General features: G+C 43.8%; 3 protein-coding genes and 1 pseudogene across 5 annotated transcripts in view; 1 reads left to right on the top strand and 3 right to left on the bottom strand.

Annotated features, from left to right (window-relative positions):
• The window catches only part of Nlrp3 (NLR family pyrin domain containing 3), a 28,558-nt gene extending 26,192 nt beyond the window's left edge, over positions 1–2,366 (top strand). For all 3 annotated transcript variants that reach the window (XM_048440069.3, XM_087910577.1, XM_048440070.3), the window contains one exon: positions 1,654–2,366. In XM_048440069.3, the coding sequence (XP_048296026.3) occupies positions 1,654–1,753 (100 nt within the window). In that variant the 3' untranslated portion in view covers positions 1,754–2,366. The remainder of the gene's footprint in view (positions 1–1,653) is intronic.
• LOC146892936 (uncharacterized protein KIAA1143 homolog) lies at positions 216–9,329 on the bottom strand (annotated as a pseudogene).
• LOC125404238 (olfactory receptor 2B11) lies at positions 5,970–6,926 on the bottom strand. The gene has a single exon (XM_048440072.3). It carries the CDS (start codon positions 6,924–6,926, stop codon positions 5,970–5,972), a length of 957 nt encoding a protein of 318 aa, XP_048296029.2.
• Positions 9,330–22,687: 13,358 nt separating the features above from the next.
• On the bottom strand, positions 22,688–23,647 carry LOC146892937 (olfactory receptor 2G3-like). The gene has a single exon (XM_085694390.2). It carries the CDS (start codon positions 23,645–23,647, stop codon positions 22,688–22,690), a length of 960 nt encoding a protein of 319 aa, XP_085550516.2.
• Positions 23,648–23,987: the final 340 nt, after the last annotated feature.

The following is a 23,987-nucleotide window of genomic DNA, read 5'->3' as shown; positions in this document are numbered from 1 at the left end:
AACCAAATGCTAACAGTAGAGAATGTCTAGCATTTCCAGCCAAAGGGGCCTTATTGGATGGGTTTTATTTCAAGAATTTCTCTTCTGTATTTTTGAAGCTTTCTGGAATGAACCTGAAGTACCAGGGAATAGTGTCACTTTAAGATACAGGGAAAGGAATGTTGTAAAAAATACCTCATTGTTTTCAAAGGAAACCACGTCCACAATGTTTACACTCACTCATGTTCATCTTCACTGTTGAAAGAAAGGAGGCCACTGTTTCTTACTTGCTTTTGTGAGTTCTTTCTAACTGAATTCTGCTTATTTACATCATCTTCATCTGTTTTCTTTCTTTCCTTCTTTCTTTCTTTCTTTCTTTCTTTCTTTCTTTCTTTCTTCTTGGAGCTTGCTGTTAAACCTGAACACTTTACAACTGAGGAACATTTGCCTGGTTTTTGATACCTGATTCTTCCATCAGTTGGAGATCATCTGCTTTGGCAACCTCTATTTTTGCTTTAATTTTCATGACTTCTTCAGCTGTTAGATCTCCCTTTTTAAAACCACTACTTGAGGTTGCTCATCTTTGTTGTCCCTGTGATTCCCATCATCATCTGAGAGCCGAGGTTGGATTTTCTTGGTCTCTACAGTGGGGCTTTCCTTGAGGCAGGACAGGAAGGCAGGTTTGGTGGGGCGCACATGACACCTGGTTCTACTTGCTCATGGTGGTTCTCCTTGCAAGGAAATTTTAATGAAGAAAGTGGATTTGGTACTTAAGTTGACTGTGGTGTCTCATACCTATAATCCCAGCATTCAGGGAGTGAAGGAAGGAGGATGTCTAATTTGAGAACAGCCTCACTACCTAACAAGGTCCTGAATAAGAAAATATGTGCAGATTATTTGAGAGACATACCAAGAAATAGCAATGTGTAGATTTGTAGGCGATCTCGATTAAATAAGCATTTTGTAAGATATTTCCAAGACAGTTGAGGAAATTTCAACATATGCTGAACATTGACAGTAAGATGTGAGAGGACATTGCAGCTTTCTTGTAAAAAGTGTTGGCCATTGGATGTTATACAGTGAAATAACTATAAATACATGGAGTCTAGGCGTCCAGTCAGGAAGGTGTGGGAAGCCAATAGACGAGCATGGTTGGCCATGAGCTGCTTCAACTGTTGAACCTGGGAAATGATGTATGGGGATTCATGCTCCCTCCTGTCTATTTGAAAATAGGATCAATCTACCATAAGCTGCTTACAAAACTCTATAGCTCCAGCTTGTCAGGGGCCTGAGGAAGGAGGATTGTTTGAGTCTAGAAGTTCGAGGACAACTGGACAAAACAGTGTGACTTTCTTTAGAAAGCACAGAAACAACATTGGTTAGGAAACTCAGTATTTCAGAACATGGAGATGGGATTAAAGGAAATGAGATTACATCCATGTGTACACATGCATAAACACACACAAACGATGATGTCTTAAGTGCCCAGGCTGGCTTGGCTTCAAACTCACTAAGTAACCCAGGCTACCCTTGAACTGTGGTACTTCTCGTGCTTTAGCCTCCCAAGCACTCACATTATAGGCCTACACCCCCACACCAGATGAGCTGACATTTTAAAGGCCCAATTCCCAGTTTCCTGAGGATCTAACCAAAGCTTTCTTTCTGTTTTCATAGGTTGGGTGAAATGTATTTTAATTATGAAACAAAATGTGCCTTAGAAGCGCTTCGGGAAGAGAAGCCAGAGCTGACCGTCATCTTTGAGCCTTCTTGGTAGGCGTGGGCACAGGACTGCCAGCTGCCGCAGTCCTGCTCCGTGCCCTAGTGCACACCATTCTTCAGGGTTGTCAGGCCCTCCTCCACCATCAGGACCACAGCCAGGGCCCTCCTAGCTCAAGGTCTGGAGCAAAGGCTTGTGTGGGAGCCAAGGATGTTTCCCCAGTGCAGACATTGGTAGTGCGAAGATGCCAGAGGATGCGGCTCCATCACGTCCTCAGCTGGCAAGGCGTTCCCTCTTGGTGGCCTCATGGAACCAACTTACAGAAGCGTTTCTGTCATTTCCTCCTCTCATGCTGTCTTCTTTCCTCCCCCCACGTCTCTCCCCCTTGTTTTCTTTACATTTGCCCATACCTTTGTTCTTGGTCTTCTGTTAACTGACTGCACCATGTAAGTAGCTGGCTGTATGCTGGATGGCAAGTTCGTGGTAGCTATTTTTTTATTTTTTAATAGTTATGTTGTCTATTTAGCTACTTGAAAATCCAGAGATTTATAAAAATCCATTTTGTATTTATTGTATGTATGTACTACTTTCTTAATTTAGAAATATATCTAGAATTCTTTTAAGTTATTTGTCCAAGCTTCTAAAAATAAATCACTTTACATACTTAAAATCTCTCTCTCTTTTTTTTGTTTTTGTTTTTCAAGACAGGGTTTCTCTGTGTCGCTTTGGAGTCTATCCTAGAATTTGCTCCAGGCTGGCCTCGAACTCACAGATATTCACCTGCCTCTGCCTCCTGAGTGCCTGGGATTAAAGGCGTGTGCCGCCACCACCTGGCAGGAACAACTTTTAAACAATACATCATTGCCCAGAGTGGAGATATTGTTTTATATTGTCTAGTGGACTCTCCAGACCTTTGCTATGGAAGTGTGGTTGGTGAACAGGTAATATAGGGAGATTATGCAAGGGCAGAGCAACTGTGCCACTAACACTTTCCTTGGATAAACTGGCTTTAAATAACAGCCCACTTTCCCCCTTGAACTTCGGGTCCTCCTCACTCCACCTCGCCAGTGCTGGTATTGCAGGTGCCACCACGAGGTTTATGTGACGCTAGAGTTCTTTGTGGATGTTTGGCAAGCATCCCACCAACTGAGCTATAGCTTCCTAGGAAGACTAATTTAATAAAGAAAACTATGCGGTGCACAAGTCAGTGCAAACTCTTTGTCGGCTTAGGAGTGTGTGTGTGTGTGTGTGTGTGTGTGTGTGTGTGTGCGCGCGCACACACACACATGCAGCAGTAGCAGCAACATCAGTAATGATGGTGATTGAATGCTAGTATTGAGCTGTATGCACCCCAAGCCTCAGTCTAGGACTTTGAATATTATCTACATGTTTGCTTTCTGAACCTGAATTGTGACACGCTATCTCACTGTTGTCAAAATTTGGCATGCGTTATCAAAATCCACTTTTTCTATTACATATCAGTCTGTTATGTAAACATGTTTTAATTTACTTGTGAGTTGAATCACTTAAATACTTTATAACTCTAAGTAAAAGAAGTTCTCAGGACTTGAAAAATGGCTCAGTGGTTAAGAGCACTGGTTACTGTTCCGGAGGTCCTGGGTTCATTACCCAGCACCCACATGGTGGCTCACAACTATCTGTAACTCCAGTTTCGGAGGACCCTTTCTGACCTCCATAGGCAAACATCCATAAAATAAATGTTTTTTAAAATCCTCTATGCTTATCTGCGAAAATAGATATTCTAAGGGACCCCTATCGCTCCAGGCACCTTTGCTGCTTGACAACACCTGAGAATAATGACTGTTTATTATATTTCATCTTTGAGGACCCATGAATTTGTTCAGGTTCTGGGAGACCATCTGGTTAGAGGAGTCAGCTCCATTCAAGAGTTGGAGAGCTGGCTGAACTGGTTCACATGGCGCTTCATTTGTAATCTCTCCAGCATGGTCAGTTGTAGCAACAACAGACTTCTCGATAACTCAGGGTACCCAGGACTATCGCCTTTGTTTGTAATCTCCCCAGCATGGTCGGTCTTAGAGATAACAGACTTATCAATAACTCGGGGTACCCGGGACTATCACCTTCGTTTGTAATCTCCCCAGCATAGTTGGTCTTAGAGATAACAGACTTCTCGGGAACTTGGGGTACCCAGGACTATCACCTTTGTTTGTAATCTCTCCAGCAAGGTCAGTCTTACAAATAATGGACTTCTTGGTAACTCGGGATACCCAGGACTACCACTAAAAGTTGCCAGGTAACTTATAACCTTGTCCAGGAAGATCTAAAGAATCTTTCACTGAGTTCTAGTGGCCGAGCAAGTTGCTAAACCTAGCCTTCACAAAGTAAAGAAAATGTGAGATTGACAATTAGCACATCTGTTTCGGGAAACATAATTCTCAACACCCAAAAGTGTCCTAGAGTTAGATCAAATCATTGTATTGATATATTCTCTGGTTATTTTTTTTGGGTGATTCTTACCATGTTGCTTTATTAATTTTGGTTCGAATTTGTACCATTGATTATGGGCTCTTCTATGTTATTCTGGGATATAAAGGACTCTGAACTGTTGTGCAGTGATAGCTCTATGGAAATCCGTTGGAAAAAACACAGTGGTCCTGGATCCGGGGCAGTAATTATGGTTCGCATTTCTTAAATCAACTTTTTTTTTTCAGCTCTGTGACTTGCATTTAAGCATTTCCTTTACTCTAGATAATATTCTTCTTTTCCTGATTTTCATCCATTTGTTGTTAATTTACTAGGCTTGGTTGCATTAGTAGCATCTCACCGAGGCAGCAGGGCAGAAACAAAGAACTAAGTATAAGAGGATCAGGCAAGGTGCTGGAGGGATGGCTCTGTGGCTGAGAGAGCCTGCTGCCCTTGCAGAGGACCTGAGTTCAGTTCCAGCTCTGGTGACTCTGATGCCCTCTTTGGCCTCTGTGAGCAACTGCACTCACACGCACATGCCCTGCTCCCCAGATACACACATAATTCAAAATCAAATACAACCTTCCAGAATGGTTTAATAAAAAAGAAAGAAAAGCAAATACACATAAATATAAGGTACTTGCAATAGCTCCATTCCAAGGGTGGCCAGTAGGGTGTTTGTGAGCATCTCAGTTTCCTTGGCTACCAGAACTCTGTAATAATTAGAGCAGTTACTGCAGCCTTTAATAATCGATTATTCTATGAAAAGGGAAATTGGAAAAGGGACCATGTCATGAGGATCAGTATCATACAGCTTGGTACTTACGTACTCTCACTATATCACCAACATCACAGATGCCTTCTACAAATGGTAGCTATAATAGTCACCTTCAACATGTTTTTTTATGTGCTTCTGGGGACCCAAACCAGAACCAGGATATGCACCAGCTCAGCTAGACTGCTGAGCTAAGCATCTCCAAGCTAAGCTCTTGAATTTTTTATGTGACGCTTTATTGTCTCTAACATTGATCATATTTATTGCCTTATTCTCCATATCTCCACGGAAATCTGCCCATCTGTAAGGTGAGAGGTTAGAGCCGTCTGTTTCCATCCATGCACCCTAAGCAGGAGTCTTCTAGGCCCACAGCAGAAAGACAGTTCTCAGTCAGTGGTGGGAAAACTTTCTTTAAGGCAGTCAGGGGCCAGAAAGAAGAAAATCATCTATGGTTACAAAAGAAAAATGCAGTCATGTCATTCTTGTGACATTTTGGAAAAAATACTGTATTTATCAGGATGAAGAACAGATAGATGTTTATTATAGGCAAGACTGTGTCAGGTTCACATTGTGCACATCTGGAGTGACTGCAAAGGAAGAAAGAGGCTTAAAAAGATATAAATGGGGAACAGGAGAGGAAATACAGGAAGAAGAAGAAAGGAAAGAGCTGGGAAATCAGAAGCCCAGCAGTCTAACACGTACTGGTGAACACCAGGTCATTTACATGATTCTTGAAGCTATATGGCTTCTTAGGATTGCGTGTTGAGAATAACCTTACTCTAAGATGTGCGACATTTACCATTATCATCACATAGAAGGTGAAATATTTTGGGATGGAGTTTGTGTGTGCGTGTGCGTGTGTTTAAGTTTTCAAGTTTCTCAAAGATCCTATAGTTCCAAACATTTTCCTCAGTTCTAGGAGTTGAACTCAGGACCTCACACATGCCGAGCAAAGGCTCTGCCACTGAGCTATTGCCCCATCCCATCCCCGCGCACCCCTCGAGTTCTTGCTTAGGGTTCTGCAGTTTATGTAGCTTGTCCCAGGTTAGAGCTTCACCTCCCACACAGCCTCCCAGTCCTCGCCAGGAGTCTTCCGAGTGCTCCCTTCACATCCTTATTTCTCAAGGTATAGATGAAAGGGTTGAGGGTGGGCGTGATTATGGAGTAGAAGAGGGAGATAAACTTGCCCTGTTCCTGAGAGTAACTGGATGGAGGCTGCAGGTACATGTAGATGGCAGGGAGGTAGAAAAGGGAAACGACCAGCAAGTGGGACGAGCAAGTCCCTATGGCCTTGTGCCGCCCCCTGGAGGACCGGATCCTCAGCACTGCCCGAGCAATGAAGCCATAGGAGAGAAGGATGAGGGCCAGAGGGACCAGCACGAAGAAGGCTACCAGCACGGCCAGAGTGACGTCATTCACTGTAGTATCGGCACAGGATAGCTTGATCATGGCCGGCACCTCACAGAAGAAGTTGTTTAGTACCTGCTGCCCACAGAAAGGCAACTTCACTGTCAGGATGACCTGAACAAGGGAGTTGCCAAAACCGCTGAGCCAGGCCGTCGCCACCAACTGCTGGCAGAGTGGGCGGTGCATGATAACGGCATACCGGAGCGGCTCACAGATGGCCACGTAGCGGTCCAGGGCCATGGCGGCCAAGACAATGCACTCGGTGCAGCCCAGCCAGTGGAAAATGGCGTATTGCACGGTGCAGCCACCATAACTGATGGTCTTCCGGGAACTGCCCATGTTGACCAGCATCTGAGGGACGGTGGTGGTGGTGTAGCAGAGGTCCAGAAAGGACAGGTGACTAAGGAAAATGTACATAGGGCTGTGAAGCTGAGGATCCAGCTGGGAGACCAGGATAATGGAGATGTTTCCCAGCATAGCCAGAACGTAAGACCCCAGCAGCACTACAAAGAGTGGGAGCTCCAGCCATGGCCTGTCAGAAATGCCCAGGAGGATGAAGTCCTTTGGGGGGTCCCAGAAGTAGCTCTGGTTGTCACTTCTCATGCTGAGGCATCTTCTGGCAGCTGTGGGAGTCAAGCGAGTTTGAATGAGCCAATGGAGGGGATGAATCAATTTCCTCATTCCATGTCTGCTCTTTCTCAGGCTGACGCCATCTGCCTGCCCCCTTACTCTGCAGAGACCCCTGGGAAGTGGGAGTCAGGGCAGCAGTATGTACATCTCACACCCCTCCTGCTCTAACCTCCACCAAGCCGGCCAGCCTTTCCAAACTTCAACTCCTGCATCTGTTACCAGGGGAGCGGGGAAGGAAGCCTGCCGTCAGCTGTAGATATCGGAGAAGACAGAGAGGCTTACATGCTAGAGTTCCGCACAGATGTAGGTTTCATTCGAATCCGGTCATGACTACCCCAGCTCCTACTGTCATGGCAATGTTTGATTCCTCTACAAACACACTGATGGGCAAGGGTCCTCTTTCTGTGGCTTTTTCATTTTGTCTTCTGGAGATAGTGGTAGGGTAGAAGAAAGAGGGGACACAGGGCAGGAAGACGGGCTTTGTAAGCAGGGAGGGACTCTCTTGATAAGATCACCGCCTTCCCACCTCTAGTGACTGACACCTGGCCCCGTGGCTGTGAGGCTCTGCTCTGGCTCTCAGGACTTCGGAAGCCCTTGTCCTATAACTGCTCACGATGGCAGCCCTATCACCCATGTAAGCAGTAAAAATAGCAGGGTCCCAGGCTCTCTGAATCCTGGAGTAGCCAAGAGATATGATACATTAGCTCCTAATTAGTTCCTGATCCCTAATGAGACCCAAGAGAATGCGGTTGTGAAGAAAAACATGGAAGAAAAAAAATTGGAATTGTTTGACAAAAGACTAGAATGGCGGGGGGGGGGCACTACCCCACGGCCAGTTTGATTTCTGGGTGCCACCACTAGCAGGGAACACGTGAGCTGCCGTCACTGATTCGTGCGGCTTAGGTAAGAGACAAAGTGAAATTTGGCATTTGGGGATTGGTCCCAGTAAGCCTCTGAGAGCCTGGGAACCCAAACCATCTGGAAAAACCCCTCCGATGGCAACCAAAGATGCTCCACCGACTAACGCCCCTCTATGTGCAGGTGCCGTAAGGGCTAAGGCTCTATGCCTGATGAACGCTGATAACTGTGCTAGCTCATGATGGTGTGGTGGTGCTGGGGAGACATGGTCATCTATATGCCAGGAGAAAAGTCACCTTTTTATGTCCTACCCATTTCTGTTTCCATTGTCTGTAACTACTTCAAACACAGATTTCTTGTCACTTAAACAGCAATCCCCTCTTAAAAATCCCTACTCTCCGAGAGTTCCAATTATTTTCTCTAATAGCATTGGTTGGAGTGCTCAACTCTTGAATCTGTGGTCTTCATTCCTTACTGTCTGCAAGACCTGATCCCAGGGTCACGGCAGTTTGCAGCTGCAGCCACGACAGCTTGCTACCTGACCTACTGCAGGGTCATCTAGAGTTCCAGCTTCCTGGGCTTCCCCAAGGACATAGGCCTTTGAGTTCATGATGGGCACGTAATGCTTCAGGATAAGACAGAAAATCAATCTGACATGTAGGTAATTTACAGAATATTCATCTTAATTCTTGAGGTACTCTGTCCACACATCCAAAAATTAATGGAGTTCTCTTCAATCTAGATGTTGCAGCAAGCACTTCTCTTCCAAATGTGATACCAAATAACTGTTGTTATTTGAAAACAACCCAAACCCTAAAGTTTAGATAGATGAGTGCCAAATTCCTCTACTCTGTATAGTTTCCAAGCTAATGTTCTTTACCTTATGTTCCCAGTAGGCTTGTGAAACATTCAATTACTGCATGGTTCTATCAAAAATCCTTGAAAGCACTGATTTCAAAGAGCAGGATTTATCTCTAGGGAGCTCTGGAACTCAGTTTTTAACACAGTGAACTATGAAAGGGCATGACATGTTTAAAAATCCCATGTTTTAAGGCTCACCCTGGAGACCAAGGCTAGAGTCATCTTCATTCATGGTGGTAGTGGTGGGATCGCAGCCCTATGGTGTCCGTGGCAGCCTCCTTGGGGGCAAAGCAGCTGAGTTCCAGGCTGCCACGTACTGTTAGCCAGCTCTTTCTTTCACTCTAGTCTCTATGCATTTAGGCTTCTGCATTTCCTGGCTCTCTGGGAACGTGCTTATCGGTCACTATTGCACCAACACGTGCCCCTTGGGCTCAAGTGCTCTCTGAGATCCAAGTTCCCTCCCAGGGTAATCATATTAATTTCCATATCTGGCATAGTCACACTGCGGCGAAGTTCTTCTAGACTTGTGCCTCTGGTTGTGATTTTGTATCCCCCCACCCCCCACTGCCTGACATTGTGAAATGTCACCTATCAACCACACTCCCAACTCCAATCCATACTTTTCCTCTTAATCCACAACTGACTTCTCCTGGCCATCATGACTCAGAGCAACTGGGTCACTTCTTACGAGGTTCTACTCATTTTCACTTCCAGCCGTGATCTTGTGTTATTGGTCCTATCTGCACAAGGCTGGCGAGCACTGTCTGATCTTCCTTTCTGTCCTAGGAAGTCATGCTTGTCTAGACCTCAGAGCTTGCAGACATGATCTCCAGGTAGTCTTTATTCCCTACCTAGCACCCAAACACAATAATGCATCTTCCTAAGACTCAGGTTCTAAGAGCAAAATGCCTTCAAGTAATCCAGGTCCCCAAGCAACAAGGACCATATCCTTCAATGTTTGGAAACACATGGATATTTTAATGACAATACTCGGACTATACCTGCTGAAGGACATGTAGATACACCCTTATGACATGTGTCCCCCTTTGTGTGATATACAGTCCTCTAGTTGATCTTGATTTTTATCTGTCTGTCCATCCATCTATCCACTCATCCATCCACTATCTATTAAATTATTTGTCTACTTATCTATCACATCTCATCCATAACAACTGTTGTTGACATTCCCTTGGGACCTAATAGAATTGTGACTTACTTCTCCCTTCAAGAGGGGAAAGCAAACTTGGAGCAGTAAGTAAAATTGCCAGAGAACAGCCCCTGACATGGACAAACAGACTCAGCTATGAGATTTTATTTCTTACTAGTTCTTTATTCAATCTGAAAATTCAGTTTAAAATTTTCTCAGTCTGGATAGTAAAGTCAAGGCCTCAGTTCCTGCCTTCGGAAGTGGATTACGCTCTGGGAGACTGAGCCTTGGCACTAAGGCTGCAAAGGGCAGCATTCTCCATAGCTGATGTTAGTGGGTGCTTTTTCAAGACAAGGGGGATATGCAGGGTGTATCCTCACTCAGTGGCAATCTTCCCCTGATCAGAGTAAAATTAGGCCATTCCCAGTATGGTGAGGAAGTAAATGCACACTCTCACCATTATAGATTCTGGCCAACATCACTCTAAGTACAGCAAAAAGTTTCATTCTTCAAGTTATCCCCCTCCTGTAATTTTATCCCAAAGTAGATGTCACAAACTCTCTCTGTGATGCAGACTCTGGCTTGTCCAGAGTCCAGGACTGACCCTTACCTTCCATGGTTCTCTGGCATCTCCAGAGGACTTGGTTCAGGGTGGGAGATTCTCTGTTGCCTGTGCTGGTCTGCAATGGGAGGAGTGCTTAAGAAGGCAGTCACTGCAAATGCAGGTGATGGGCTAGGAGGATGCTGACTGCTTGTTTTGATGAACCTGCAGAGATGTCATGCCTATGTGAACCGGGCGCCCAGCAGGTGGAGAGAGCTCACTCTTGGCCTGGAGGTGGGAAGGACTTTTCCTTGCTGCCATGTTGCTGGGAAGACTCAGGGCCACCTGGGCTTTCCTCTGGCCACAGGAGGGCTACAGAATCGCAACAACCTTGTGCTGCGGACACTTGGATATGATGGAGCTGCTTCTGCACTTCTATAAACAGTGCAGCTTATTGCCGCAGCCAGGGTGTCTGGGTGGTGATTACCACACTTAGGCGGCTCACGTCACGCTTCACAGCTATTCCCCAGGTTAAACTTGACCTCATCCTCTGCGCTCTTTTCCAGGAAGGCAATGTGCCTTCTCCCCAGACACAGACAGCATCTCGGCTTGTTCTCCTCTGGCTGGGAAGTTATCCCTGATGTTTTATTTAATTAGTGTCTAAGGGATTAACTGATCACGGATGTAGTGTGAACTATAGAATTTGCAACTAATGGTAGATCCTAGAAGATCAGAGGAAATGGAGCAGTCATGGGACATTGAAGGCTCCTCCTCCTCCTCCTTCACTTCTGTAATGTTGTTCTGTAATGTTGCAAAGCTAGCAGGGGACTGACTTGTGTAGCCTGTGGTTCAGGTAGAGAACAAGCGGAACTGGTTTCAGCACCAAAGTCAATTTCCGAGTCTCTAGGCAGCTCACCTAGCCTCACTGTGCCCCATTTCTATTTGCAAAGCGTAAGGAACGCTAAACTTGCCCTCCAAAGTCTGTCACGAGGGAGCAATGAGTTGGTTCGGAAAGGACTTGGAACAATGACTAACACAGAGGAATCCAGTACAGATTTGTTCCTAATTGCCAATGCTGTCTGAGACGCCTCTTCCGTTTGTTGCATGGAAGGGATGAAAACTCTGGATGGGAACCAAGTTTGAAGGACAAATCCTTAGTCACAAGCAGCAAATCATGTGAGCAGAAGCTAGCTGTGGAACCATGGTGACTGGGTGTGCTTTTAGACAGTTGCTTCTTCCCTCTAGGTAAAATAATGTAGGGGCTGAAGAGATGGCTCAGCAGTTAAGAGTACTTGTTACTCTTACAGAGGATTCAGGTTTGACCCAGTATCCCTATGGCAGTTTACAGCTTACAGCTGCCTGTAACTCCAGTTTCAAGGGATCTAACACCCCTTGTGATCCCCCTTGTTACTAGGTGCACACATAGTACACCTCTATACATGCTGGAAAAACACTCAATATACATAAGATAAAATAAATAAATTATAAAACAATTGTTTGTATATATCTGATTATTTTTCTCTTTTGCTTAATTAGAATAAGGATTTGCCAACTTTGTCTATTGTTTCAGAAAACTACCTTTGGTTTCTTCTATTCTTTGCATAGCCCCTTTAGTCTGCATTTCATGAACCTATCTCTTGATTGTTTATTGTAGGGGGCATGGAGATCCTTGTGTTTGAAATTAAGCACCAGGAGGACTAGAAGTGTTAGACACACAGGGATTTGTGTGTTCCTTAAAAGGGAGGGATATATGACCTGTTATTCCCTTAGAAGACTGGGAGCAAACATGGTTAGTAGCCTGGTGAATTTAATGCTATCTGTGTGGCCAAGACCACACCAGATCCCCTCTAGACATCCTTATCATGAGCTTGCCAATCTATAGAACCCATCTTCAAGGCAGGTGTCACATTTATTTTACAAAGAGTTTTGAGGTAGTCACAAGCAGGCTGACCTCCAACTCACAGAGAGCTGCCTGCTTCTGCCTATCAAGTGCTGGGATGAAAAGGCGTGTGCCACATCTGATCTTTAGCTTTTGTGCACATAGGATTGAGGTAATTATCACCAGGAAGGTCTTCACCAAATAGTCTTGTGCTTAAATATGTCTCAAATAAATTACTCAGGGTCAGACTCCCAAAGTTTGAATCAACCCTGGCTATTTAGTCCTGTTGAATTTAACTGGCTTCTTGCCTCCCAAAGATTACTACTTTTCTGGCCATGATGTTCACAGAGCCCCCTCCCCCCCTCAGTTTGTTGGCATGTATTAATATTTTTTAGTTGTTTGTAAGACCTTGAGGTACATCTTCAGGTCACTGACTGGAGATTGTCTTTTTGAAATGCACACTCATAAACTTCCCTCTTTGAACTGACCTTGCAGTATACCAAAGGTTCTAGTAATCTGTGTTCTCATTTTTATTTGTGTAGTTGGTTCTTTTTTTCTCTTTCATCCTTTGGGGAGGGGTCCCATCACCCAGCCCACATGAATACATGGAGGCTTGTTTTTACTTATGACATGCCTCGCCTTAGTTTGGCTTGTTTCTAGACAGCATTTCTTAATTTAAATTATCCTGTCTATCTTTTGCACCTGGGCTTTTATCTTTATCCTGTATACCTTTCTTTATTCCTTACTCTGTGGCTTGTGTGTAGCTGGGCACCTGGTCCCTGGTGTTCTCTTGCTCCTTGATCCTCTACCCAGATTTCTTCCTCTATTTATACTCTCTGCCTGCCGGCCCCACTTATCCTTTCTCCTGCCCTGCTATTCGCCATTCAGCTCTTCATTAGACCAATCAGGTGTTTTAGGCAGGCAAAGTAACACAGCTCGCAGAGTTAAACAAATGCAACATAAAAGAATGCAACCCATCTTTGCATCATTAACCAAATATTCCACAGCATAAACAAATGTAACACAGTTTAAAATAATACTCCACAACATGTTGTATTACAGGAATTTTTAACTTTTCCCCATGATTTTCATCAATGATTGCACTTTCAAGAGTGTGGTGCTCAATCTCTATGTGTTCATATAGTGTCTAGCATTTCTCCTGTGACTGACTGCTAGTTTTATACTACTATGATCTGATAAAAGTCAGGAAATTATTCTTTCATATTTGTTAAAATCTGATTTATGGTTCAGAATGTTTTCTCCTTTGGAGAAAGTCTGTGCATGCTGAGGGGGACGTGCATTCTACAGCTTTGGTGTACAATGTTCCCCAGATGTCGGTTTCATCCATTTAATGTATACGACAGTTTCAGCTCGAGGGTTTTGGTTTTAGTTTCATCTGTATTACCTGTTTTCTTACGCTACTCCCTATTATTGAAGCTTGGTTTATCTATACCTTTGTGACCAGTGCTTACTTAATGTACGAACATTTGGGCATTAATATTCACAATCATTGTGTCTTATTGGTAGGCTGCACCTTTTATTAAAATGGTTTAAAGCAATTCTGGCTTGATATTTGCTGTGTTCGATCAAGAATACCAAGGCTGGTTACTCCTTGTTCCTGGCCTCTGTCTGCTTGGAATATAGTATCCCATCCCTTGACATCCATTCTGTGTGAGTCTTTATCAATTAGGTGTGTCATCTTCAGGCGACAAATAGTTGGACCATGTGTGTTCATCCAGTCAGCCTGTTTTCTTGGCTTAATTGGGGGAGAGTAGACCATTAACATCTGGATTATTATTGAGAGGACTTTGATGATGTCTGTAATTTTACTTATGTTATCTGGCAAGTTCACAAACTGTTCATCCTTCTGTTTTGCCCATATGCACAGTAGAGATTTATTGAATTAGATGGTTTCTAATCTTCATTAGTTCTCACTCATGGGTCTATTGCATGAGATTGGCTACTTCGTGGTCTTTTATTCTGTGACTGCCTTTCTTCTCCTGTGTATAGAATTCTTTTATCTGTCTTCTGAAGTGCTGTCTTCATTAGCACGACTTGCTTTAGTTTGCGCTTATCTTGGAAGATTTTTATTTCTTCCTTAATTTAAAGCGGTACCTTTGGTAGGGACTGAAGAGATGTCTCAGTGATTAGAAGTGCCTGCTGCTCTTCCAAAGGACCTGAGTTCAAATCCCAATACCCACCCTGGCATGTAATATTAGTTCCAGGGGATCCAACATCCTCTTCTTGCTTCTGCTAGACCTGCACATGTGTGGTAAACATTGACACAGACTTGAAGACACAGAAATAAAGATAAATCTTTAAAATGAAGAGAGAGAGAGAGAGAGAGAGAGAGAGAGAGAGAGATTGGAGATGAAGTTGTACCTCAGATGTTATGAGTATTTGTTGTTCTTCCAGAGGACCTGAATTCAGTTCCCAGCACCCACATCAAGTAGCTCACAACTCCCTGTAATGCCAGATCCAAGGGCTCCATCTGGTTTTCACAGGCACCCAAATACATGTGACTTATACATGGCACATACATACACATACATTTTTAAAAACCGAGATACCTTTACTGCTAATTTTATTTGACAATATTCTACTTTCAGGGCCTGAAGTGCACCGCCCAATAGTCTCCTGCTAGGTCTAATGTTTTTTTGATGAATGTGTCTATGACTGAGCCTATGGGGGCCATTCTTATTCAATACCCCCAGCAAAGCTCCCCTTTTTCTGTGGAGAAGAACTCCTCCAGGTCCCTCTTTGTGGGTGGGGGAGGTCTTAAGAGATTTCCATGGAGCCTTGAGTGGCATTGAATCCCCTGGAGATGAAGTCAGATGTAGCTGTGGGTGCTGGGCACTGAGCTTCTGTCCTCCACGAGAACAAAAATTCCCTTAACCTGAGCCATTTTCTCACCCCTATTTATTGGTGTGGGAGAATTGTCTGTATTCTGTCAATCATATTTTAATAAAATGCTGATTGGCCAGGCAGGCAGTATAGGCAGGAAAACCAGACAGGAAGTAGAGGTGATGCAATGAGAACAGGAGAATTCTGGGAAGCAGGGAGGTTCCTCTGTCACTCCTGTGCAGACCACCGAAGAGGCAACATGTAAGCTGTCACACTGAGAAAGGTACTGAGCCCATGTGGCTAACATAGATCAGAATAATGGGTTAAGATAAGTCATAAGAACTAATAAGTAGCCTGACCTAATGGGCCAATCAGTTTATAACCTTATGGAGTCTTGTGTGTGATTTTCTTTGGTGCTTGCCAGCTGTTGGGGTACTTGGAGGGATGGAAACCCCAACAAGCCAGCCCCCTCATGTTACAATTTATTACCTTTGAAAACATGTTTTGGCCGTGAGTTATTTCTTCCTTAGCATCTCTCTCTGTCCCACAGGCTCTCTATTATTCTGCTGTTTCATTTGCTGCTCCGAATCTTGTCAGCTTTATGTTGTTTCTGTTTCTTTCAAGTAACTAGGTGGGTCCTGGGGCCTAGGGGAAAACCTGCTACTGTTGTTCTGCTAAAGAAACACAGCAATAAAATGACTCCTAGTGACATACTGTTGTCCCCATAGATCAGTGCCTCGCTCAGCCCTCATCAGAGAAGCTGCTTCTTGCAGTAGATGGGAGCTAACACAGAGACAACACTGGACAATGTAAAGAGAGTGAGAGCCTTTGGAGCACTCAGCCCTAAACAGATGTGGTCATCAAAGCCCTCCTCTCGAGCTACGGGGACCTGTGTAGAAGAGGAGGCAGAAAGACAGTAAGAACCAGACGTGGAAGATGACTCTGACAAAACAGTGCCTTCCAGACACAACAGGATCGACACACAATAAACTCAGAGACTGTGATAGTTTACACATGACCTGCACAGGTTCAAAGCAGACCGTGCCAGCACTGAGAAGGAAAAGTGGGCACAATGTCCTGCCCCTGACCAAGAAAATACTTGCAGTTGTTACCCGCCGGGAAAAGGAGAATCAGTTTTCTCCAGTGAGTTGTCATTGGGTGTGTGACACTCCATGACAGGACCCATGCTCAGGAGTTTGCCAGCACAAATGAACTTCTTTCTTTTAAGTGTGTTTTTTGTTATTATTATTTTTTTAATCATACTGATTTTTGGTTTGTTTTGATTTTGAGAGAGAGAAAAAATAAGTTGGGTAGTAGGGGAGAAGCTGGGAGGATATGAGAGAAGAAAACCACAATAAAATATGGAATGTGAAAAGAAAAGAATTGATACAATGTCTCTTTATGTAGCCCTGGCTTTCTGGGAACTCGCAGTAGGAAGATCAGCCTGGCCTAGACCTCAGAGATCTGCCTGTTTCTGCCTCTGGAATGCTCGGATTAAAGGTGTGGTGTCACCATGCCCAGCCTGAGAAAAAGTTGGCTGTCAATAGCTGACAAATTTGGGTTAGCACAGAACATTATGCCAGGTTAGGGCTGGCCCACAAAGACCTTCGTTCTTGAGCTTCGTTAATACCTAAAAGCAAGTGCAGGGTTCTGGAGCACCAGCAGACCAGCTAATTAATAGACCTGCTTCATCCTGCAGCCTGGAGAGTGAAAAAGAAGTTTGGATGAAAGGAACCATTACATCATGTGCACCCGTGCCACTGAGATTGGCTTCATGACGCACAATTTCTTTCATCACCGAACCTGTACCTAAGATGTTGACTTTGTTTTTAAAGACTAATATTCATATTTTTCATGTTTGTATCACCAGCAAACAGGAGTCTGGCATGCAATACGGACTTTAACAAATGGCTTGTTAACCATTTTTAACAATATATTTGCTTGTGTTCTCTTCCTTCATCCAACTTCTAGATCCTTCCTGCCTACTTACCCTCCCAACTTAATTTTATCTCTCTCTCAAAAAAAAAAATCCTAAAAATCAAAATGAACTTAAAAACTCCAATAATACTAAAAGGTACACAAAACAAAACAACAGAAAGAACACAAAATATATGGAGCCTGTTTTGTGCTGACCATTTCCTTGGAATCATCTACCACGTCTGGTTTTACTATCTTTCTGCCTTCTCTTCTGCATATGTCCCCAGAGCTCGAGTTTAGGGCTGAGTGCTCCAAAGTGTAGTGAGGGGCTGCGGGCAGGCCTGCTTTTCATCCTGCCCAGCTCCCGCACAGCTAGCTTAGCCCCAGAAATAATAACACACAAGTTATATTCATTTAAACACTGCCTGGCCCATTATCTCTAGAGAGTTAGTTACTGACTAACTCTCATATCTTGATATTAACCCATTTCTAATAATCTCGTGGTAGCACCACGAGGTAGTGGCTTACCGGAAAAGATTCAGCATGTCTGACCTGGTGGCTGGCTCCATGGCATCTGCCTCATTGCCCTCTTCCCAGCATTCTGTTCTGTTTACTCCGCTTACCTAATTTTCTGTCCTATCAGAGGGCCAAGGCAGTCTCTTTATTGACCAATGAAAATAACACAATAAACAGATAACCCTCCTCCATCACCAAAGCCTCTCACTCTCTGCACATTGTCCAGTGTTGTCTGTGTGTTAGCTCCCATCTACTGCAAGAATCAGCTTCTCTGATGAGAGCTGAGCAAGGCACTGATCTATGGGGACATCAGTATGTCACTAGGAGTCATTTTATTGCTGTGTTTCTTTAGCAGAACAACAGTAGCAGGTTTTCCCCTGGGGCCCATGACCGGTCTAGTCTCAGGTTCTTGACCATATTAGCAGTGCCAGGCATGGGTCACATGTCTGGAATGGGGCTTAGATACGATCTCAAAAGTGTTTGCTTTCTACCACAACCCCCATGCCACTGTTGCACCCCCGTACCTTGCAGGCAGGTCACTGTTGTAGGCCACAGGTTTGGGACTGGCGATATTGATGATTACTTTTTTTTCCTGTGTCACGCAGACTGCCTTCCAGCACCATGAACATTATTTAGTAGAGGCAAAGCTTCCAGCTAGATACTAGCTTGACTTCTTTGTATTGATGATGTCTTAAGTAAGTGCTGTCTTCAGCAATAGGGCTCTACCATCAGGTTGTGGAAAGCAATCAATAGACTTGGTAATAATCTGAGATGTTTGGGGTTTCATGGGGGACATTTGGCCAATGAATCAACAAGATATAACCATTCCTGGCATGGAAGGTTTTATTCAATGGTGTAAAAAGTCTAGATGGGACATTGTCTCCATTGTGATTTGCTAACTCCAATGAGATTCCTTTCATACATGTGTATATTTTAAGAAGCTTCTACAGTATTATGCTTCAGTGTGGCTTTTCTTTGGAGGGCAGGATAAAGAAGGGAATATGGGTAGGGACAACTAGTGACAAAGGACTCTTGAGACCTTGTTCTTTTAATTTCCTTTCTCTGCATTCAGGTTTATGAACTGTAACTGCGAGAGGCGCTGTCCAGGTGCTGAAAAAACTACATGCGCCCCAAGGCTCTGGATTTGTTCCCGCGGAGCATGGTGCTTCCAGCAGCCCTGAAATGTCGCATGCGGTGTTTTGCTGTTGTTATTTTGAGACAGAGCCTTGCTTTATGGGCCAGGCTGGTCATAAACTCAGTATGTTGCCAGTCTAGCCTCAAATCCATGCCAATATCGCCTCAGTCTATCAAATACTGAGATTACAAATGTAAGCCACCATGGCCATAACACATTGTTGTTTTGTTTTGTTTTGTTTTGTTTTGAGACAGGGTTTCACTATGAACTGGAACTCTTTATGTAGACCCGGCCTCGAGCTCACAGAGGTCAACCTGGCTGCTCTCTGAGTGCTGGGATTGCAGGCATGAACCATCATGACTGACAGCTGAGTTCTAGAAGGGAAGGAAGGAAGGAAGGAAGGAAGGAAGGAAGGAAGGAAGGAAGGAAGGAAGGAAGGAAGGAAGGAAGGAAGGAAGGAAGGAAGGAAGGAAGGAAATAAAGTGAAAAAATAACTTAAAAAAGTCAAACATTTGTTTGTTTGGTCGTAGATGTGCGCGTGGACATGTGTGGGCCATGGTGTGTGCAGGGGTTAGAAGACACTTGAGGTTGTTGGTTCTCTCCTTCTGCTGTGTTACTCCCAGGATGGAACCAGGTTTTCATGCTTAACAGCAGGTGCCTTAATCCACTGAGCCGTCTCATCAGTCCTGACCTGGTTTTCTTGAACAGAATTCGCCACAGAAGCACACAAGTGTGTGTATGGAAAATGTGTGTTCACTTATGTGACACACTGTGTTACACAATAGAATTACAAATTGTATGTATGAAGAGCTGACTTTCTCCATGTCTCAGTCCTCTACCGTGTCAATTTTAGGATTAGAATCCAGACTCAGTGAGGAAATCACAGAGATTCACATTTAATATAATTACTTAATAAAAATGTAGTAGCTTTTAAGATGAAAATTTTATAATAAATAACTATATATAACTATGATTATAAGTATATACATGCATATGTACATGCATGGATACACACTTTCCATTTCACAAGTAGTTTTTCCTTTTGCTGAAAATGTAGCCAAAGGTAAATCTTTTGAAAGGCAAGTTTGGATCTCTTTACCAATAGTTTCCCTACTAAAAAGAGGTCACGGGGCTGGAGAGATGCCTTCGTAAAGTTCTTCTGTGCGAGCAGGGGACCTGAGTTTGGATCCCCAACACCCAGGTGAAAATTTGGGGGTGAAGTATGTTCCTGTAAACCTAGCTCCGGGGAGGTAGAGAAAGGAAGATCCCTGGGCTTTTTGGCCATTTCAAGTCATGTCATAGATAATGTCTAAGTGGCAGAAGAATGTTTTTGATTCATACCATTAATAAATGTCCTACTGTTTCTCTGTTATAATGATTAAAGGTTGACAATACCTGCGATGATTAATGTCAGTTGTCAACTTGATAGGGTTTTTGTCACTATGGAAATGAACCTCTGGGCATGCTCGGATATATCTGGGCATGATATAGGTTAAAGGCTTCTTATGAAAATTCAAATTCATTTGAAAGGAAACCTAAACTGAAAATGCCCCTGGAGGGGTTCTTTGCTCAAAAACAGCTCCTGAGGGAAGTGTTTCCCTAGGCCAGCACACAAAGAGTGACAGGAACTGGTGCAAGGCAGGCAGGCAGGCTTCGTCCTGAGGGGAAGCAGAACTGGCAATGTCATCCACGTGGTGATGGCTTTTCAGACATGGAAAAGGCAAGACTGAGAGCAACGTGGATTTTTCTGCCAGGTTCCAGAAAGCCACCAAAGTCAGGCAATATGTGGTCAAGTTAGACTCATTCAAGGACCATTTTGTGAATGTGTGTAGGAAAAGCCTACTTTGCAAGCAGTGGAGACCTCAAGATGTTGAACATGCAATAAACTAAGGGAATTTCTGCTAATAAAAACTGCAGCTATGGAGTAGCGCTGGCCCAAGAAAGAAGATACGCTATGCTGCAGGTGGCAGAGATGGAGGGAAAGGACCACCCAAGTCTTTTGGAGCCAAGATGATTTCATTATGATTCCCAAATGCCTGGCATGGAGCTGCAGGATTTGGTGCTTACCCTGCTAGGTTTCAGTCTTGGTCTGATCATTCATTGCTAAGTTCCCACTATTCGGGTTTGAAATGGAAATATTTATTATGTACTATTATATGTTGGAAACATTTAATTTGTTTTTTTTAAATTTTACAGAGATTTACAGGTAAGAGATCATGCTGTGTTTCAGATGAAACTTAGATTCAGGACCTTTAAACAGTGTTGAAACTGTTAAAGATGATGAGATTTTTGAAGCTGGAGGAAATGCATTCTGCCTTATAAGATAGCTAGGACAAGAGGCAGAAATTTATGGCTTAAAAGTGGTGTGCTTGAAAGTTAAACGGACAAGGGGTGGAACTGGGATGGACTCCCCATGGAACAGACCTCTGAGCGTCTCTGGGAGGGATTTATAGGCTAGGTTAAGTGAGGTGTGAAGACCTATATTTAAGTATGAGATGAGATGTACCATCTCATGGGCTGGGTCCCTGGACTGAATGAAAGGAGAATGTGAGCCGAGTATCTGAATTCCTTTCTCTCTGCTTCTATCTGTGGATGTAACATAGCCAGCCATCTCAAACCCAAGCCACCATTACTCCTTCATGGGCTATACCCTTTATTTGTGAGCGAAACCAGTCTTTTCCTTAAGACGCTTTTGTCAGGGTTGCAGCAATGAGACACACCCGCATGTTCTCTTAGGTCAAACCCTTGTTCAACTGTTGTTGCTTGGCAGGTGGTTGTTAGGCGGATGGGTCCTCATAGGTTCATATGTACACAAAAAGGGGCTCTTTCAAGTCTGTAAAAGTGTAGTGAAATAGAAAAATTAAGTAGAAGTAAATGGTAAAACATAAAAAGTAAAATGTTACATAAAGATACTGAGGGATGCTTGTCTTAAATGATTTGAGAAAACTGAAGCAAATTTATTTAATTTTTAGATCTATTTATGTATTTTATGTATATGAGTGCTCTATCTGCATGGACACCTGCATGCCAAAGGAGGACATCAGATCCCACTATAGATGACTGGGAGCCACCAGGTGGTGGCTGGGAATTGAACTCAGAACCTCTGGGAGAAAAGCTGATCCTCTTAACCACTGAGACATCTCTTCAGGCCATGAAACAAATTTATAATGGTGATGTTTTAATGATTATATCACATAGATAATAATGTTTAATTGTGTAGGCATAAATGAGGTAAGGATATGATTACTTGTAGGTTGGCAAAGTGTTTGAGGACAAAGGGAGATATGAGATTCTCAGACAGGAGAGGTTCAAACAGTTTGAGTAGGTGTCTGGAGAAATCTAATAAAAATCTGTTTAAAATTCTTACATGCAACTTTCTAAAAAATGTAGTGTTTTATTAGCATATGTTAATTGTTTATAATTATTATATATTATGTAAAATAATGGGTTTCATATATGCATCTAATTTATTTTTAATTATATCCATGTCCCTATTACCCTACTGTATCTCTCTGACTTGTGATGATCCTGTGTTTCCCAACTGGTCCTCTTCTATTTTCATGTGCTTTTTTGTTTTGTTTTGTTTGTTTTTGTTTGTTTCTTGGTGAATCAAAGAGTTCAGTCAGGGTTACTGACAGGAACATAGGCTATAGAGTATTGACAGGGACATGGGTGACTTGTCTGTAGCTACATCGCTGAGGAGAATGTATCTGTCCCAAATCATTTCAGAACTTTTTTTTGAGAGCATATAGCCAAAGAGCAGTTACTAAAAGGGATCCATAGACCATGCTTTCCTGTCAGTACTCAGATCTATAGACCATCTCTCCTCAGTGGATAGAAATATCTGGGACGGGTTCAGAAAAAGTACCGTGGCCTTATCTGAGATTTTAGAAGACAGGCCTTTCTAGTCGAAAGAGTCTCTGTTGTCCTCTGTGTGGTTGATTTTGAGTATTTGAACCTAGGCACGGATCTTTTTGGGAAAGCAAATTAGCATTAGTAACTTAGACATGTGGTTGTTCCCGGAGACAGAAGGAGCTCATGTAGCTTTCAAAGACTTCTGCCTACCCTGGGAGGATAGGATCCTCCTCCATGCTTCCTTCACATCCTTGTTCCTCAGAGTGTAGATGAGTGGATTGAGCATTGGAGTGAAGACGCAGTAGAAGAAGGAGAGGAACTTGGACTGTGTGTTGTTGCCCGGAGGCTGGAGGTATGTGTACATACCTGGACCAAAGAATATGGTAACAACGAGCAAGTGGGAGCTGCATGTGCTAAATGCCTTGCGCCTTCCCTTGGCTGAAGGTAACTTCAGCACGGCCCTAGCAATGAAGGTGTAGGAGGTGAGCACGGTCAGAGGAGACACTATTCCAAAAGGAACAGCTCCCAAGGCTAGGGAGAGGTCATTCATAGTGGTGTCACCACATGCCAGTTTAATCAAAGCGGGCACCTCGCAGAAGAAGTGGTCCAGTGTATTTTTTGCACAAAGGGTAAGGTAGAGTGTGAGTGTGGTTTGAATCAGAGAATTGACCAGGCCAAGACCCCAGCATACAGTTGCCAGCCACACACATGCCCAGAAATGCATGATGAGAACATATCGGAGGGGACAGCAGATGGCCACATAGCGGTCCAAAGCCATGACAGCCAGCAGGGCACATTCCGTGCCGCCCATCCACTGGTAGAGGTAGGCCTGTGCCATGCAGCTCCAGGAATCAATGGTCTTTTCTGGGCCCCAGAGGTTGATGAGCAGCTGTGGGACAATGGTGTATGTGACACAGAGATCCAACACAGAGAGGTTGTCTAGGAAGAAGTACATGGGTGTTTGGAGTCTAGGGTCCACCAAGGACAGGAAGATGATCGAGCTATTTCCTATCACTGTGAAGATGAAGGAGACCAGAAGCACTGCAAAGAGTGGCATCTCCAGCCATGGGAGATCAGAGAAGCCCAACAAGACAAATGTGTTGGGGAAACTCACATTCTGACCTTCCATGGCCACCCACATCACATAGCAAGTCAAAGAAGAATCTGTTGGTGTGAATGCTTCACTCTGCCTCTTCCTGCTCCACTGTTCCTTTCCTCCGCAGTCTCCTGCCTTCCATACGTTCAGCAAACACGGTGCTGCCATGTCATCTGGAACAGACGATGCTGTCCTTTCTTCTGGGACAGCTCTTTGTTGACTGTAGTAGAGGGAGATGCTATCTAATATTTCCTTTAAGTGCAGGTAGACAAAGAAGGGTGTTGGGACTCAGACGGGAACGTAGAAACTCAGGTTTGTAACACATGCACCCAACTCTGTTAGCTTTATCTCCTGGGAGAGGTCGTCGAATCAGTTACTAAAATAA

This window comes from Myodes glareolus, chromosome 9 (assembly GCF_982192425.1).
Source record: "Myodes glareolus chromosome 9, mMyoGla1.1, whole genome shotgun sequence".
Lineage (NCBI taxonomy): Eukaryota > Metazoa > Chordata > Mammalia > Rodentia > Cricetidae > Myodes > Myodes glareolus.
This window is presented reverse-complemented; position numbering and strand designations above follow the sequence as displayed.

Bases quoted from the DNA above. Each gene is read 5' to 3' on its own strand.
- LOC125404238 (XM_048440072.3), bottom strand. From the start codon at position 6,926: ATGAGAAGTGACAACCAGAGCTACTTCTGGGACCCCCCAAAGGACTTC.
- LOC146892937 (XM_085694390.2), bottom strand. From the start codon at position 23,647: ATGTGGGTGGCCATGGAAGGTCAGAATGTGAGTTTCCCCAACACATTT.